Source organism: Notolepis coatsorum, assembly GCF_963971535.1.
Source record: "Notolepis coatsorum genome assembly, chromosome: 20".
Classification (NCBI taxonomy): Eukaryota; Metazoa; Chordata; class Actinopteri; order Aulopiformes; family Paralepididae; genus Notolepis; species Notolepis coatsorum.
In genome coordinates, this window is record NC_140184.1 from 70,295,973 (window position 1) to 70,315,511 (window position 19,539).

At 41.8% G+C, this 19,539-nt stretch overlaps 1 protein-coding gene across 1 annotated transcript in view; it reads right to left on the reverse strand.

Moving 5' to 3' along the window:
- Positions 1-19,539, reverse strand: part of ap1g1 (adaptor related protein complex 1 subunit gamma 1) — a 146,564-nt gene that overhangs the window by 86,077 nt on the left and 40,948 nt on the right. Inside the window, exons 3-4 of the mRNA XM_084337690.1 lie at positions 11,967-12,091; positions 1,600-1,741 (exon numbers count right to left, since the gene is read on the reverse strand). Of these exons, the coding sequence (XP_084193816.1) occupies positions 1,600-1,741; positions 11,967-12,091 (267 nt within the window). The remainder of the gene's footprint in view (positions 1-1,599; positions 1,742-11,966; positions 12,092-19,539) is intronic.

A 19,539-nucleotide genomic window follows, 5' to 3' on the forward strand; every position in this document is an offset into this window, starting at 1 on the left:
CTGAGAAGGTAAAGACCGCAGTGTGCGGCTGAGCGGGGTTGGGGTGCGTGTTCGGGTGAGTCCGGCGGTCTCTTGGGAGGGGGAGGAGGAAATGTTTTTGTCTGTCTTGTCCCTTGTCTTGTCATCTTGAGTTTAGCTGGGGATATTATGGGGGGGCAGCTATTTAACTAGTTCTTCACTGTTTGGCCACTTTTACACGGTCTCTGTGAGTCTATGGAACACCTACAGGTTTTTGTTTTTTCATGAAGGTTCATTGCTCTGGTTTCAGGTCGTGTTCCCCCCAAAAAATGGTCCTTGTGGTGGGTTGGAGATGTACGTTTTATTAATATGGGGTCACACGGCCGGGAATCGGGACTGAACACTGGGAAAGACCATTTATTAGATAGTACCCCTTGGAATTAATTTAGTAGGTTGAACTCTGGTTTCTTTTCTTTTGTCTGTATAATTGTTAGTCATTATTATTATTGTTTTTGTTATTTTCTTGTGAAGTTCTATGTATTGTGATTGTGGTTAATGTGTTGTCTTGTTTCGTGAGAATGTCAATAAAAAAAATTTGATCAAAAAAAAAAAAAAAATTACATTCGGTACAGCCCTACTTCTCACATCATGATATCTGAATGAAAATGGGTTCAATGGAAGCCTCTTTACAGGCAGGGCAATTTATGCTAGACACATGCAGAAGGCCCAAACCAGGCCTGTATACCAGGGTTTCCGTTAGAAAAAATTGTTGCCGGTCTCAGGGTCCGGTAGATTTAAATCTACTGGTCAAATGAGAGAAATTCCGGTCAGAGTTTATTGAGCTTAAAATTAATTGACATCCTCAAGGCATGTAGATTTATAATATTTTTACTTAAAACTAGGCTACTTTTGCGTATACAATCATTATATTCCAAATAAAATAAGTCCAGAGACTCCGTGCTGCTGCCGACTTTAAATCAAATAGGTGTCTGTGGGCAGTCGCCCGACATTAATAAACAGCAGTCTGTTATAATCACATTTTTATGAGCTAACAAATTCCGTTATATTGGACATTTGTATTAATTATATCAAGCGAAGAACTGAGAAATTTGGCAGAGAGAGATGGCAACATTATCGTGGGTTTGCGTGATGACTCTCTCCACCTCGCAACGACTTATTTGCAAAGAGTATGGCGCTGCAGAGCAGCAGATTCAGCAGTTTTTTGGCTCTATCTGGGGACCGCTCAACAGCGCCCCCCACCCAACAGCTGAATTGCCAATGGCTGAATTGGAGTACTGCAATGTGCCGCTGCTGCTCCGGCTCTGCAGCTACACATGCACTCGCAAAACCCAGCACTAAGCTCTCGCTGACAACATTATTATACCTGCTTGGTGAAGCAACGATGAAACAAATGTAATGATTGTTTCGTTATAGGCTATTTAATTTTAGCCTATTTTAATACAATTCAAATAATCAAATTGTGCTTAGAGGGCATTATTTTCACCGGACATTAAGACCGGAGAGATTAAATATGTCGGACTTCAACAGATTTTGCCGGTCAAATACCGGTAATTACCGGCTAACGGAAACGCTGCTGTATACACACATGTATATATAAAAATAAATACATTTTGTTCTTACTTTTTTCCTCAGGTAGGAGTTGGATGTTTTGAGCAGCTTCTCCACCTCTCCGGCCAGATCACGACACATCTCTGATGAGCCCATGCAGCCCAAGGTGCACAAGGCCAGGCCCTGGACGTACTGTGTGCTGTGGTTCAGGTCACTGGGGTGGGGGAAGGACACATGAACGAATGAGGGGCAGAGTACACCGATGCAGAGAGACACGTTTTGAACAACGTAGAAGAAATAAACGGAAAGAGAAGAAGCGACAGGAAAAAGGAGGAGGAAAAAGGGGGAGGAAGCAACATTATCCCAAGGGTTTTATTTGACCCGCCCCTTTCGGGATCAGAGATTTTAGTTTTTTGACAGACAACCCAAGTCAGCAATCATGATGTTCTAATCTAAAGTATTTGACCAAAATGTCTCTTTCTCACACACAACTGTGGCGTGGCAGCATTACCCCCGAGCAGTCGACAGCGCCCTGCAAATGTTTTGTTTTCCTCCCCCTTGCTAGACAACCGAGTGATGGTAACATGAACAAACGTCTGCAACGCTGGTTGGAGGAGAGACTTGGAGGTCATTTATGATCCAAGAGATTAAATACAAACACGGGCTAATGTTTGACCATTTAAGGGCGCAGTGTGCAAATTTAAAACAGAATAGATGGAAAGCGACACATTGAGTGCCACGGACGCGTTTTGTCGTTAGTTCATGCCGACCGTTGAGTGCCCCCGACGCTATATAGTGTTTGTTTGGAGTTTTTGTTTATTGGCGATTTGAATTCATATTTCATCAATCGAGCCTCGGGTTAGTGCTGCAGAGTCTCTCTGAGCTCAATTGGGAACTGCCCCCTATCGTCTCTCCCTGTGTAACTGCACCCCATTACTTTACACTGATGCAGGGGGGTGGCCAGTTTGCTCATTTAACTTTTCTGTCAAGCCAACTGAAGGATCGATTGTGCTCGCCGGCCCGGAAAACGCATGGATTATGTATTTACAGGACCCAACACTGTAATCAATAAGCGTGATCGATATTTGGAATGGCGATCAGGAATTGGAATAATCTTTTTGGATAACATCTGATAAGTCTTAGGATAATCAGAGCTGTTTTCACCTATATCTCAGCGTTTGCCCTATGCGTGTGTGTGTGTGTGTGGCTGTGATCGCTGATGAGGAAATGAGAGAATACATTTTTCAGCCCGCCTCTATAGCGTGCATAAGTACTAGGGATGGGTACCTTTCACATTTGAACAGATACCGGTACCGGTACCTGTGAATCGATACCGGTACCCAACGGTACCTTTTTTTCTGTACTTTAGTCTCAAGAAATTTAATTTACCTACCTCAGTCGTAAAAAAAAAATCCAAACTTCAAATAACTACAATTTCGACAGTTTTCGGCTTGTCATTGCTCCGACTGCTTTGTTGTTGAATCAAGTCAAATCCTAGGTAAGCATATATTGTGCGTGTAAACGTTGACATGGGAAAAAAAAGTAAAAAAAAAAAAAAAAAAAAAATCGGTTTCTCACTTGATTCGATACTCTGTAGTACCGACGTGTTTCGGTTCGGTACCTCAAAAGTACCGAATTCGGTACCCATCCCTAATAAGTACACATATACTATCGATAATCTAGCGTTTATTTGAAAACGATTCATAAATAGGCCGAAAAATTACAACGTTTGTGTATTCTAGAATATTCCAGTAAATGCCTTTTATCACGGAATCTATATATTTTCCTGAAAAACGAGGGCTTTTCAAAATGCTATAAAACGAAAATGAACCGATTAAAAAACAATCAGTTTCGACAATGTTGACTGCAAACAAGTCATTGATAAGCGACGGCCAGATTAGACACATATCCATAATTTAAGACAGATATTATGCGATCATAACGCTATCATTGAAGTGGGTCCTGGCATTTAACCATGTTTCCCATGTTAATGGCTGGCACTCAAACTGTTAATAAGATGAGAAATACTCTAGTGTTTCGTCATGATGTGGGCCAGCGGCTGGGTCAAACATCGAACGTTTCCTCTTAAAATGTTGTAATTGTAATAGTTGCAGGGTGACTACTAGGGATGGGCATTGATTTTCGAATAGTCGTAACTTTCATAATTAATGCTTTTGTTCCTGGAAATAACGTTAGCCTGCTGCAACTCCCAAATATCTAGCTGTTGGCAATGACCAACAATTTCTTGATGAATTGAAAATGGAGGACCCTGATGTAAACAAGACTAGGGCTGTCTTAAATACTTCGAAGCTTCGTTCGATGGCACAAGCTTCGAACATTAAAAAAAAAATCGAAGTTTAAAAAAAAAGATAAAAAGAAATTCAAATAATTTTTTTCAATTTTTTTTTACTTCGATTTGTGTGTGTGTGTGTGTGTGTGTGTGTGTGTGTGTGTGTGTGTGTGTGTGAGAACTACCCATCCCAGTTAGGACAGCCGAATCCCGTCCAATCTTTCGCCGTCGACTAAAGACTCACTTCTTCAACCATTATCTGAAATGATTACAAAAAAAAATAAAAAATCTAACCGTGACTAACCTTACTGTCATGCACTTTTCCTAATAAACTAACCTACACTGTAGCACTCAACACTTTGATAAACATTGTTACTCAGCTGATAGAGTTGTACCCTTCTTGCTGTCTTGTCGTACAGAACTTGTAAGTCGCTTTGGATAAAAGCGTCAGCTAAATGACTAAATGTAAATGTGTGTGTGTGTGTGTGTGTGTGTGTGTGTGTGTGTGTGTGTGCGCGCGCGCATGGGGCCATTGGGTGGGGCCGGGGGACAAATACACTGGAGGAAAGTAACCCAGCTCAGCACTGCCCAAATTATATCATCACTATTTGTTACAAAGGGTCAGATTAAACCGAATATATATATTTATTACTTGAGATATATTGTATAGTATTTGTATATCGTCTGATATCCCTTGTATATTCTTTGTACATATACACGGAATATCCCTTTACCTAGTACAGGCCAGACCATAATATTCGTTCTCCTATTGGACAGCGATCCCCTAGGCGCCACGGCCATACCCCCCAATGTCTAGTTCAAAGTCACCGCTAAGACATGCCTGGACATGCCCGGTTCTGCGCAAGAATACGAGACAGAAATAAGGCTGGTACTAGATTGTTCACCTTACGTATAAATACGTCGCAGGTGGATACAGCAGTTAGTTACCCAATAAGTTGAAGCCTCACACCACGATACAACGTGCTGTGAAGTGGGCCCGTTTTGCCCCGAAATAGAGCCTTGAGACCGCGTGCGAATTGATAGCTGAAGTGTCAGAGTTTAACGCTGGATCGTCGAGTCCGACCTATTCTATTATTAAGTAATAGTCTATTATGTATAGTGTATCGTGCGGCTACCGTTCTACAGTGACCAGCATTACCAACGTTTCATCGTACCGAGCTAGTGTGCTTATCCAGGCTGGGCGGCTTAACCTGGTGCCGTCATCCGAGGAGCCCTAGACGAAAACCGTGTGGATATGTACACTGGATAACCTACCCGACGACTACAGAGCCCTTTTCGGCTGGATTATATTTGCTTTGGTCCTGTAGCTGTTGGAGCGGAGAATCGTCTACACCCACTGTTGTGTGGGATTTACCCTGTGAGGAGCACCGTCGAGCCCGCCTCTAGTACTCTGAGGCTGGCTAGCTTTCCTCCATGCGGCACTGCATACCGGAGAATAGCTGTTGTTCGTCTACGGATCAAGGGATTATTGCACTGTCTCCTGTACCTGGAGTCTCCTTATTCCTCGTTGACCCAGACTTTCTGCTACCGACAAATCCTCTCCCCTGCTGGCTTACAACCGGAGGGACCCCTTTAGTATCTCCAGCTGATCTACTAGTGTACCATATATAATTCTGATGATACAGGTGGTATTAATTATCTCCTGCGTAATATGCTCATGGACTTACGCTCTTGACCTATTCATGCACATTCTTCGCCTTACAAGCGCAACTCTCAATCTTGATAAGTAATGTAAGATAATCTTCGTGCTGCTAATAAATATTCTTCTAAACAGTATTTCTTGTGAAGCCGTGTTATTGTGGGTGTGTTCATCTCATATACCTGTGTACTGTATGGCCAGTAGTAATGTACATAACTCAGTAGTGGTTTAATGATACCATACTTATTCAATACAGTCAGGGAATTGTACCCCTCAGTTACACTATTGCCTGTTTGAAGGATATCATCCTCAAATACATATACACCTACATGCCTTGTAGAATTCCACACATAAGAAAGAAAGATACTGGGATGAATAAACAAAATAGGAAATAAAATTTAGATAAGGTGCTACTGAGATGTTTTGGTGAGTTCTTTGTTTTTTTGTGGAAGTTGCCCTTCTTAAAAATGTAACTTGTAGACTGACATACTTCTGTGCATAGTTTAGTCTACACAGGCCATATTTCAAATAATCAAAATCTTACTTCATTCATCTTAAACATTCTTGATTTGAGGGATTGGTAGTTCCCATGAAATCTGAAGTTGTTCAAACGACAACAGCGATCCACCTAGAATTAAATCACACAGCCGAGTGAAACCTTGTTGGCTCAGTCACGAAAGGGGCTACTTAATTAATTAATCCAACCCACTTTATTTATAGAGCACATTTAAAAACAACAAAGTTTATGAAAGTGCTGTACAAGTCCCACAACATAAGATAAAAAAAAAAAAAAAAAAATTATTTTTTTTCTTTTTTTCTTCGAAGCTTCGAATTAAAATCGAAGCTCGGCCCCGAAGCTTCGATTGCCAAAAAAAGCTTCGAAGGTCAGCCCTAAACAAGACGAAAGTCTTTTTCTGGTCTGCATCCTCTTAGCATTTGTTTGTATTGAGCCGTACTGTATTGTACCCATTCTGTAAAGTTTTCAATCAATCAATCAGACCGCAGCCAGCTAGCGTACTTGTTTGATTATGTCACGTTCACTTTAACACTTTGACTGCCGGAAAACGCTTAAAAGCGTCATTCCCGGCCATGCTCAAGTTGCCGGAGGACGCTTTACAGCGTCCTTATATCAATATTTCAAAAATCTGCGATCGGATTCATATTTCCCCTCCGCTGGCCTGAGATCCACCAGGAGGACCCACTGAGCTCTCTGGCGGTTCAGGAGCGCCATCTGGTGGCCGATCGGCGCAATCGCCAAACAGGAAGTGCTATGGAGGTTGTGCTGGTCGGCCGTATTACTTCCGGGCACTCTGTTTGGCTACCGGGACTCGATCTCGACACAATACATAGCGATCGATTGCCAATAACTCGATAAACAACATGATTTGGACATATATACTATTATACAAGCTGGAAATGGACCCGATATTTCTACATACCATAATAGGTAAATGACTGTTCTACGCTCATCGCCCAACGGCGCGAGGAGGATACGGTAAGATTCAGCGTTATTTTTGATCGTATTCCATATAAACTGTTATGATGAACATATCACCCACACTAGATGAATGATATAACGCTGCCCACGGAATTATAAACGATCCCCCGCCCATCCGGTCATCATCAGATCATACGTAGATCATTCTAGAAGTACGTCCAATTGAAATTTTTTATATCGCCCCGATTGCCATCAAACTGTATTTCATCATCAATATAATGCATTTGGGGCTATATATCACGTTCTGGAGAAAGCTGCAGAAAGAGATGAAAACATACTTATACATTAGACCATACTTTACTATGAATATGTGAATGAAAAAGTTTAACGTTGCTACACAATGAACAATACATATAGGACTTTGAATGGGCCCTAATAATGGCAATGTAGCAATAGAATTTAAAAAGTTATAGCCCTGCAAAGAAGGGGAATTTCTCCATAGACAAATAGCGCTGGCAATCCACAGTCATTTTCCGGATTTCTGGCCGGCACCCATAGTATTAAAAAAAAATATATATATTATTATCTTTTCCCCCCTTCTTTTTCCGTTTTTCTCCCATCCCAATGTTAGTCATTATGCCAATTCCCAATCCCCTTCCTGGTCGTTGCGCACTCTACCCCCTACCGTCGGTCTGGGAGGGAGGAGACCATTGCATGCTTCCTCCGACACATGTGTAGCCAGCCCACCGCTTCTTTTCACCTGGCAGCGCGGACTCTCACTGGGTGAGTGTAACGTGTGGAAGGTCACACTACCTCTCCCAGATCGTTCCCTTGCTGTGCAGGCGCCCCGACCGAACTATAGGAGTCGCCGTTTACAACGACCAGGACCCACCCACGCCGGCTTCCCACCCGCTAACACTGCCAATTGTGTCAGTATGGACGGTCGGCCAAGCCGGATTCGATCCCACTGGCTCTGTGGTGGTAGACAGACGCTAGTCTGTCACGTTCACTATTAAGTAAAAACTAAATCATATGTTAATGTGTGTGCGTGTAGTAATTTGGGGAGTTTTGCCCATCCCTAGACTACAGGAAGGAAAGTGCAGAGTGAATCACCTGTTATTACAACAACTATTCTCTTGAGTGCTCTGCCAGCAGAAAGCAGGCTGTAGCCTAGCAGGCTGATACTCGGAGACAAGAAGTCCCTGAGCTCTTACACAAGGCTTATAGGAAATCAAATGGGGTGTGCACTTAAATACTGGACATGTTACATTGAGTGCTAGAGGCATCACTCATATCCAACACTACTACTACTACCACTACTAAGAAAAGAACAGTTTTGCACAGCAAGGTTGTTAAGCTGGTAGGCCTCTGTGCACATGAGGAGATCCATGGGAAGAATACAGCAAGGAAACTATAAAAGAAGGAGGGGTCATTACGACCGAATACCAGCATTCTATGCCCCGCCTGGTGCCAGACCTATTGAAATCAAAATATAGAAGCTATCTGAGGAAATATACATCAACCAATATTACCTTGGCTAGGAATGTAACAGTTTTTTTTTTTTTTTTTGTATTTATTGGTTTAAAATACAGAGACATATTAAGGAACATTTGACTGTAAATATGCCAGTTTAGCCAAGTTGGCTAATTTTCAACTGTAGTCTCTGGGGCAGGTGACATGAGCACAACAATAATTAAAACATAGTACAATAATTAAAACACAGTAGGAATCAATATAGGTATGGCGGCTAGGTGGTGTAGTGGTCTAAGGCACTCGCCACCAGTGTGGAGACGCTAGGATTCGCGTGTTCGAATCCAGCTCTCCACATTGTTTTTCAGTTTGGCTGGTCGTCCGCAGTAATACACATTGGCCGTATTACGGGGAGGGAAAAACTGAAGGGTGGGGATCGAACGTTGTGAACAAGCGACTCCTACAAGTCGGTTGGTGCGCCTGCGCAGTAGAATCAGGAAGTGTCGGGGGCAGCGTGAGCCTCCCACGCGTTACTCCTCGACACTGAGAGGTCGAGCTGCGCAGGTGAAAAGATGCGACTGCTGTTACCTCAAGTACCGGAGGGGACTTGTGCTATGTATGACTTAGTCCTCACTGCAGCCGGCTTGTGGGAGGCAAGAAACAGCGTTCGTGACAGGGGAGGGTTGAATTGGATGATACGAAAATTGGGATGGGAGAAAATATAGAAAATGGAGAAAAAGTGGATCAAAAAAAAAGGAATCAATATAGGTTACAATACACTAAAATACATACAAATAAATACATTAAAATACAACCCCTCAGTTAAAAAACATAGTACAATAATTAAAACACAGTAGGAATCAGTATAGGTTACAATACACTAAAATACATACATTAAAATACAACCCCTCAGTTAAAATGGTCGCACACTTGACCATCTCTCAACCATGATTTTAAGTTAGTTTTAAATGAGATGTAACTTTGATACTCCCTGAGCCGTGTTGGCAGACTGTTCCAGGTGTGGGCTGCTCTCACGGAGAAGGCTGTCTGACTAAAAGCAGACCTCCTGTTTGGGACGACACAGTCCCCTCTGACTACAGACCTGGTATATCTATCAGCAGATGCTTTCTGTTTTATGAAAGTACAGAGGGGGGGGAGGAGCCAAGCCATGTAGGATTTTATAGGTAAGGCAGGCATCTTTGAATTTGACAAGATTGAATTTGAAGATGGCTGATGATTCTGCCACCCGAGGTAATAACCTGTTTAAATGACAGGTCACAAACAAGGAGACGGCTGATCCCATTCAACTCACTGTTGACCAAAGTGAACGTTTCCACACTTGGCACCAATGTGCGTTTCACACGCTACACAGTGACGTGATGACCCTTCCTTCTTTTATAGTTTCCTTGGGATACAGCAGGAAGCAAGCAGGAGAGGGAGATGTAATGGTCTAACAGCTGGTGGGGGAGGTTTCAGGGCTGTGTCTGAAATTAAAGATCCCCTCCACATATGGTTAATTCCTCTTGGAGGCATGACTTTGACTACAGATTGTTATTTGTGCAGAACTTGACACCAGAGCGCCTTTTTCATATTTTGTTGATGCTAGATTCTTCTGCTATGCTGACTTACCGTTTAATGGACTATTCAAGGCGAACATTGATCTATTTTAGCTCATGTAGACGTTTTAATTGAAGAGCCACAATTGTAGGTCTATTTTAACTTGCAATCTAAAAGAAACTCAACAGTTAGCCTTGTTAGATCGTTAGTAAACCAGCTAAATGTGGTTAGCAGCTCAAGACAGAGAACACTGTCAGACAGGTGCTAGAGGGGGAGAGAAGGGAGAGATGGACTGGTCACTAAAACCTTCAAACAATAAACGCAGTTATTTATATGTAATGTAATGTAATAAAAATCCTAACTTTTGGACAATATCTCATCAAGCTGAATCCATTCAGGAATGAAAGTTGGGCAGGTTTTCCCTCGTCTCAACTCTGTCATGCACTGCTCTGCTGTTAATGGAGGAGGACGCTTCATGACAAATTTGTAATGGCTCAGTCATGATCGGACCATTTGTAGTCAATACTAGGGATGGGCGTGAGTAATATAGATTACTCGTAGCTATGAGAAAAATAAAATAAAAAATCTAAATTATAAATTTTTATGATTTTTATTTTTATTTTATAAAAAAAAAATTACATATCTTTTCACATGTATGTGTAAGATTATAACTTGTTTGTTGGTTTCCTTAAACATATATACGTGAATGAACACAACTTTTTTATATATATATATTTTTTTTTAATACGTTTTCCCCCTTTTCGAGTAATACACGATCAATCGAGTATAGCATGCGATCAATCTATCTGGATTTTTCTTTAAAATGCCCATCCCTAGTCAATACCCGATCCATGAAATTTCACTAGTTCGACCCGATACTAGGGGTGGGACGATACATCGATCCAGATCGATACATCGATGTAATTATCAACAATCGAATCGGATCGATGCGATGTAATAAGATCGATTCATATCGATACTCTTATTTTGAAAATCCTGTGGCGAGTCTCATATCCGCCCAAGAACAACAGCAGTAGCTCCGTGTGTGTAGATGTTACAGCATAGCATTCTCCCTTTCTGTGTGTGTGTGCGTGCGCGCTTCTTTGGAAAGACCAGATGAGGTCAGAGGAGTTTGATGTTTAAATGTTATTTAAACATAAACAATATAATACATAATAAATGTAGGCCTATACATGATCATGCAAAAATTGTTGTAGGAACGGTTTGGGAGAGGGAGGTTGTGAGTTTTGAGTTCCAAAAAATGTAGCTTAAAGTTTAAAGCTCAATATATAAAGACGTGGCACTTTACAGTGAACAGGAGGTCTATTTGTATTAAAAACAATAGATTGATTTTCCTTTAAATGTCTGGAAGAGCTCAAAAATACAAATGTCAAATGATATTTTCATTACCTTTTTTTTGTTGATCTAAATGTTACTGATTGTGTTAAATGGGCATATGATATCATCTCATATCGATCGCAGGCACCTGAATCTAATCGTATCGTATTGTATCGTGAGAGACTTTGTGATATCGGCAAATATCGTATCGTTGTCCAAAGAATCGATATCGTATCGTATCATGATGAAACTGGTGATTCCCACCCCTACCCGATACCGATACGGAGTATAAGATCTGCGCCTCCTCACTAAATATCAATGAGTGCTTGTTGTCAATTTGCATATTCGTTACTAGAGATACTGCCGAGCCACTCAGTAGTTTATTGGGACAATTTGGTGGAACAACCTTATTCATACAAATTTCTGTTCAATATAGAATATTTTTAAGACATTTATCTCACACTAGGACATGTAGCTCATGATAAACATCCTTGGCAGAAACAGATTACAGGATCTGTGAAATCAGTCCCTACTTCTTCAAGCCTCTTCCTCTCACACCCACATCACAAACAAGATACTACTGAAATCAGTGTGTGTGTGTGTGTGTGTGTGTGTGTGTGTGTGTGTGTGTGTGTGTGTGTGTGTGTGTGTGTGTGTGTAATGACGAGGCTCAGGCCCCTCCTTACTTCTTGATGCAATTTGTCATTAGTAGATGGACGTCCTGTCTCTCGTCCAACAGCAGCATGGCTCCCAAGTATCCTATCCGCTTGTCTGTGAACTTCTGCGACGCAATCAACTTCAGGCACTCAAGCTGGAAAACAAGACACCAGTTAAGAAAAAAGAAAAAAAGAACCCGTCTTCAACAGGACATAAAATACCACTAAACCAATGCAGGGCAGAGACAGGTGGGAGTGGCTCACGGGAGCAGTGCCAGCTGTGGGGGGGGGGGGTCTCTCTCTCTCTCCCTCCCTCTCTCCCTCCCTCGCCCTCTCCATCTCTCACACACACACCTCCTGTTGTGAGCACGCTGACTGAAAGGCCGACAGTCATGCTTATCTCTCAATGCGATACGACCACAACACTTCCCGATAAGTATTGCGATTCAATATTACAATTTCTTGTCATTATTGTTAACTTATTTTAACACTAGAACACATTAAATAATAACCTACTTCCAGAGACGAAGCAGATCATGAGTCAGGTTTACTCTCCCTGATGCTTCAGTATCATTGATATTGAAGCCTTCTGGAGAGGTCTAGGCTCTGCTATGGAGTGACAGCGCACGGGCTAGTCAGTGTGTGATGGCTAGTGCCAGCAGCTATAATAAGCTAACAATTAGCTTTGAATTTATGTACAAGACATAGCTGGTTGTCTAGATGTAACCCCCAGTGTATATTCCTGATTATAATGGAAGCCCTGGATGAAGCCAATGTGTTGCAGGAAACCAAAATGACTTGCGAGCTACATTTATGCAACGTTAGCTTGGCTTGGCTGTTAATGTCTGCATCTCCAAAACATCAGTCACTTGGCTCTCTCTTTTCCCCCTAGAGTCACACACACCAAATATGACCTTTCTTCCCTTGCTTGATCTACCCCTGCCTCGTGACAAGCATTTGAATTAGGGGTAGGGCTGGGCGATATGACGATATTATATAAATATCGGGTACAGTTCATTAACGATACACTTTTTCAACGTATCGTGGATATCGTGATGTTTTGCCCAAGAGGATTGTGTCGCGTCAATCTGTCCACACGTTACTGCCCATTCCGCGGTCTGTTAATAAAGTTTTCAATCAGACAGATGTATGGAAAGGCTTTTATTATAACATTCGTTGTAGTAAAATCATTATGCCTCATTTAGTCATCCTGTTGAGCACTGGTCTCCTACTCGACGGCCGCGGGGAGCTAACGTTAGTAGCTTTGTTGACGTTGTTCAGCCACAGGACATTCAGGAAGTAAAAAACTAGGAGCTTGCCGATTGGTGCTAAGAACAGCAGGGCGGGTGCAAGCGCTGTGACGTAATTGGCAGACTCGACTGTCAATCAAAATTATATGTTTCCGTCAGAATGAATGAGTGAAGACTTTGTTAAAGGGTTGCAGAATGGGTACAATACAGTACAGGAGGATGAAGACCAGAAAAAGACTTTCGACTTTTTTACATAAGGGTCCTCCATTTTCAATTCATCAAAACATTTAGAGACATACATATATACAGTAGTTTCATTAAAATGCTATTGATTGATTGATTGATTGATTGATTTAAAACTTTATTAACATATTGCAGAATGGGTACAGTACAGCTCAATACATACAATTGTTAAGGGGATGCAGACCAGAGAAAGACTTTAGTCTTGTTTACATCAGGGTCCCCCATTTTCAATTCATCATATTTCATATCTAAATCATATAATATCTCATTGCTAAATATATGCAATATATAATCTAATAATCTAAATCTAATATATAATATAAAAATGCTAAATGCATGGGTATTTTATTTTGTCTTTAATGTTAGCTTGCAAAATCAAATACTGTCTTGGTAAGCCTCATAATGAATTGTTTGGGGTAAAAAAGAAAAACATCGTGATGTGTATCGTGTATCGCCGAAAGGTCAGAAAATATCGTGATATCATATTTAGGCCATATCGCCCAGCCCTAATTAGGGGTGCACCGATGTATCGGTCGGGTATCGGTATCGGCCGATAAGTGCCTTGTTGACTGCAATCGGCCTATCGGCCGATAAGCTCGAATCTGCCGATGGCAGTAGCCGATAAATATCCATCAATTTGTGTCGCGTCAAAAGGCAAAACGCGTCGCAACCTGCACAACGCCGCCCCCGGCCCCCGTTCTTTCAACCTAACCTAACCTTGAAGTAAACAAATCACAGAACGGTAGCCAGTTAGTAGGTATCAACGTGAGCTCCCGGGATGGTAGCTAGTTAGCTAGCACCATCCAGGCATCAACGTGAGCTCCCGGGACGGTAGCTAGTTAGCTAGCACCATCCAGGTATCAACGTGAGCTCCCGGTACGGTAGCTAGTTAGCTAGCACCATCCAGGTATCAACGTGAGCTCCCGGTACGGTAGCTAGTTAGTTAGCACCATCCAGGCATCAACATGAGCTCCCGGTACGGTAGCTAGTTAGTTAGCACCATCCAGGTATCAACGTGAGCTCCCGGTACGGTAGCTAGTTAGTTAGCACCATCCAGGCATCAACGTGAGCTCCCGGGACGGTAGCTAGTTAGTTAATAACGTTATATAGTTAGTGTTACACGTTCAATATAACATCAGCATATTATCTGTTAATAAAGTTTTCAACCAGACAAATGTATAGAAAGGCTTTGTTTTATTATAACATTTGTTGCAGTAAAATCATTATGTCTCATTTGGTCATGCTGTGGAGCGCTGGTCGGCGGGCCGGGCAGCTAAGGTATTAGCTACGTTAAGTTTGTTGTGCTCTCGAGTCGCAAGCAGATCAATGGCGGCATGCCCGAAAGTAGAAAATGAATAAACGCTTGCCGATTGGTGGTAAGAACAGCAGGAGGTGGGTGCTAGCGGTGTGGCGTAATTGGCCGAATCGACTGTCAATCAAAATGGTTCTATTGCATTGGCTGAGAGCTCTGGTTGAGAGAATAGTATCCATCTGCAGGCCGCCAGACGATACTGGGAGAGAAATAGTGCTACATGGCATGGTGGAATTAATACCATAAACATATTTCTTGATGTTTCCTTTTTTTTAAGTAAGTAAAGAGGCCTACAAATACAAACATACGCATACAAATATACAGTAGTTTCATTAAATGTTTTTTTTTTTTCTTTTTTTTTTTTTAATAAATAAAATAAATAAATTAAAAAAAATTACAAATACTTATATACAAATATACAAATATCGGTATCGGTATCGGCCGATTGTGTTAGTTGAACAATCGGTATCGGTATCGGTGGCCAATTTTCATATCGGTGCATCCCTAATTTGAATGGCTAGAAAATAGACAACAGGGAGAAATATTTCCTTGCATCTGTAATAGGGGTGTAACGGTACACAAAATCCACGGTTCGGTACGTACCTTGGGGGGGGGGGGATACAAAAAATTATTGCTTTTCATTTATCTATTTATTTAACTGTGTTAAACAATATAAAATGAACAAGTATTAGGTATATATCTCGTAAACTACATTTATAATGATTCAAATGGTGATTTCATTGGATGTTTACTGTTAATGCTTGTGAGTCTAATTTGTTGTTATGTTTATGTTTATGTGTATGTTTTATATTTAAAAAAAAAGAAAAAAAAACGAATTGGCCATAATTTACTGAGCAAACTAATGCTTACTGCTGTAACCTACTAATAACAGTAAATCTGAAGATTATTATATAGCAGATGCCTTGGAGGATAAGTCGTGGACAACTAGCGTGTGCTTGTTTATACATAGCCCCTTTCATGATGCTTGAATACAGGGGCAGCCAGGGCTTGCATCACAGTCACGAAAGGGGCTAGTTTATACAGAGCTAGTGGTATGACTTGCTGGCTGAAATACGGAGAGGGAACTAGGTAGCGGGCAGGGTTTCCGTTAGAATTTATTTTTGCAGGTCTGAGTGTCCGGTAGATTTCAATCTACCGGACAAATGGGATCAATTCCGGTCAGAGTTTATTGAGCTTAAAAACAATTGATAGGCCTATATAAAGAATGTCATCATCAAGGCATTTATAATATTTTAACTTAAAACTAGGCTACTTTTGCGTATACAGTCATTAATATATTCCAAATAAAATAAGTCCCTCGACACTTCGTGCTGCTGCCGACTTGAGGTGTCGGTGGGCAGTCTGCCCGACATTAAACAGCAGTCTGTTATAATCACATTTTTATGAGCTAACGAATTCCGTTATATTGGACATTTGTATTAATTATATCAAGCGAAGAACTGAGAAATTTGGCAGAGAGAGACGGCAACATTATCGTGGGTTTGCGTGATGACTCCACCTCCCAACGACTTGGTGCTGGTCATAATGTCCTGTGAAAATAATTCCCTCTAAGCACAATTTGATTATTTGAATTGTATTAAAATAGACTAAAATTAAATAGCCTATGCGATGAACGAAACAATCATTACATTTGTTTCATCGTTGCTTCACCAAGCAGCCGGTCTAATAATGACACCGCTGTGTCAGCGCGAGCTTGCTGCTGTTAGATTTACGTGAAGCATGGAGCTGCAGACCGACAGAGCAGCAGTGTTTTTAGGTCCGGTCCGGTCTGGGCTCAGCAGCGCCGCCCACCCAACAGCTGAATTGCCAATGGCTGGATTGGAGTACTGCATTCTGTGGGGCTGCAGATGGATGCTTCTCACAAATCTAGGAGCAGCAAGCTCGCGCTGACACAGCGGTGTCATTATTAGACCGGCTGCTTGGTGAAGCAACGATGAAACAAATGTAATGATTGTTTCGTTCATCGCATAGGCTATTTAATTTTAGTCTATTTTAATACAATTCAAATAATCTAATTGTGCTTAGAGGGAATTATTTTCTTTTTTTTTTACTTTTTTTTTTAGCGTTTATCGCTTTTCTGGTCAAGCATGACCGACAGTTGTAGGGTGAAACGGGAGAGAGAGCAGGGGGAGACATTCGGCAAATGACGGCGAGTCCGGGAATCGAACTCGGAGTCAACCAGATCCGTGACGCAGCACGGAGTCCCGCGACGCAGCGCGGTAACATGGTGTGCTACTGGAGCACCCCTGAGGGAATTATTTTCACCGGACATTATGACCGGAGAGATTAAATATGTCGAACTTCAACAGATTTTGCCGGTCAAATACCGGTAATTACCGGCTAACGGAAACGCTGGTAGCGGGGCTATATTACTTTTAACATGTGCTTAAACCCAGTGTTCTCGACAACGGAGTATGGTGGCAGATCTGCTGCTATAAAAACGCCTATGGCGTTTGTTATTGCTTTGGCCCGGTCTGAATTAATAGCGAGATGCTGCTTGAATGCCACGGGAGCTGGGTTTGCACTAGGATCCGTTTCTTCCGTGTACCAGTGATATTCACATTCGGGTGATGCCGTTTCAAATGCGTGATAAAGTTTGCAATAAAGTTGAACAATGACATGGCTCTGGCTTGTCAGTTAGTATTGACTCGCCATACTAAGGCTAATAGCTGCCTGCTGCGTGGGATGAATAAACAACATCCGGTTAGATGTGCACATTATATTAGGGCCGGGGGGATTTAAGTTCTGCAAAAGAAGGTTCCGTACCGTTGCAATCGTTCGGTGCACAGCGCGTACTGTACCGGAGGACCACATTGAGGCGGTACAGTACGTATTCGCGTACCGTTACACCCCCTAATCTGTAAACATGGGCTACGTGCACCGTTTAATGCATTTCACCCTTTACACCGGTCACGGAACAAATATAATTCTGCCATGGCAATCTAGTGAGGTTCAATATTGATTTGGGAGGCAGCATGGCAATATCAAAATTGTCACAACAAAGAATTGCGATGTGGTTGATTTTTTGTCCCACCCCTAGTTTATAGTACACGGGAATTATTTAGTTTTGTGTAGTGTTTTGTGTGTGCACGCAATAAGTGTCTCTACGTCACTGCAGTGCTGAGTGAGAAGACCTGGGAGTAGCACTCATGACGCTACACTGGCACCCAACGGTGAATCAGCACCCAAGTCAGGCGCTGGGGGGTATGTGGTGCTGGGGGTTTGGTTTGGGCTCAGCTGTAGGGGTGAAATGGGTGGGTGTGGCTCCCAAGAGCAGTGCCAGCGTTAGTTTAATTGGCACAGGTGTTACTGGTTAGCTAATTATGTGCCCTCTTTTTATAGTAGCATGCTGTACCTGGACAGGGATGCGGGAAGTCAGTCAGAGTTGGGGGTGCTGTCGGAGTCGGAGATAAATAATATAATAACGTCATATTAAATGCGCGAAGCGCATCATTCGTGATTTTCCATTCATTTGAAAGATCAATATTTTACACTACAACAGACAAACTTGAACACCAACATGTGGACAGTTCACACACGAAATGCAGCAGTTTTTTCTCTAATCAGAAGACGATTTATTGTTGATTTAGATGCAACCAGCGGGTAGCAACAACTAGCGTTTGGACTTTCGTTTCGCACACAGGATCGTATAACCAGATGCAGAGTATAGATAGATTAAAACTGAATAATCATAGCTGTTAGGGTGACCACCCTTCCCGCATTTTGTGGTACAGTCCAGAAAATTGAATGTTTGTCCCGCATCCCTAATCAACAGAACAATGTCCCACATTTAGTGGAAGTGGCAATAATCAAATAATCTGGATAAAACCATTGCTTTATCCGTCTGATTCAGATGACACTAACAGACATGTGTCATGTGTTTTACAGTATACGCGTTGGATCAATAAAAGGATCGATTTTTGGAATGGCGATCAGGAATTGGAATAATCCATTTGGATACCATCTGATCTCAGGTAAGGAATCTATTTTACCAGTCTTAGGATAATCAGACCTGTTTTCACGGAGATATAAGCTTTTCCCCTATGTGTCCCCCAGGCTGTTTGACTGTGCGAGCGATCAAGAACTAAGAGAATCGATTTTCAGCTCGCGGCACCAGCGTGCATACGTACACATATTATACTATCGATAATCTAGCGTTTATTTGAAAACTATTCATAAATAGGCAGAAAAATGACAACGTTCTAGAATATTACAGTACAGGGGCCGTTTATCACAGAATCTTTTTTTCCCCTTGAAAACGAGGGCTTTTCAAAATGCTATAAAACAGAAATGAACCGATAAAAAAACAATCCGCTTCGACAATGTTGACTGGAAATGAGTCATTAATACGCGACGGGCAGATTAGACACATAGCAGGGCTGTACGCTAAGCTTTTTCACTAGGGGCACACTTGCCCCTAAATGAGAAATTGAGGGGCAAAAAATATTTTTTAGGGGCACATTTTTAAATAACAATTTTACCATTATTTATATCGATTGTTTTTTATTTAAAAAATAAATAAAAATAAATTTTATATAATTTTTTTTTAATAAAATATATATATTATATAATCATACTTGTAGTTGTATTATCTGCGAGACATCGCCACCACGCAACAAGTCAAAATGCTCGCTATATGCAACCAGCTCCACTGTCTGTGTGTACTCGAGTAGCCTCCAGCTACGGCCAGGATTCTCCGGAGCTGCAGCTGGACCCTATACTGTAGCCTCCAGCTACGGCCAGGATTCTCCGGCGCTGCAGCTGGACCCTATTGACT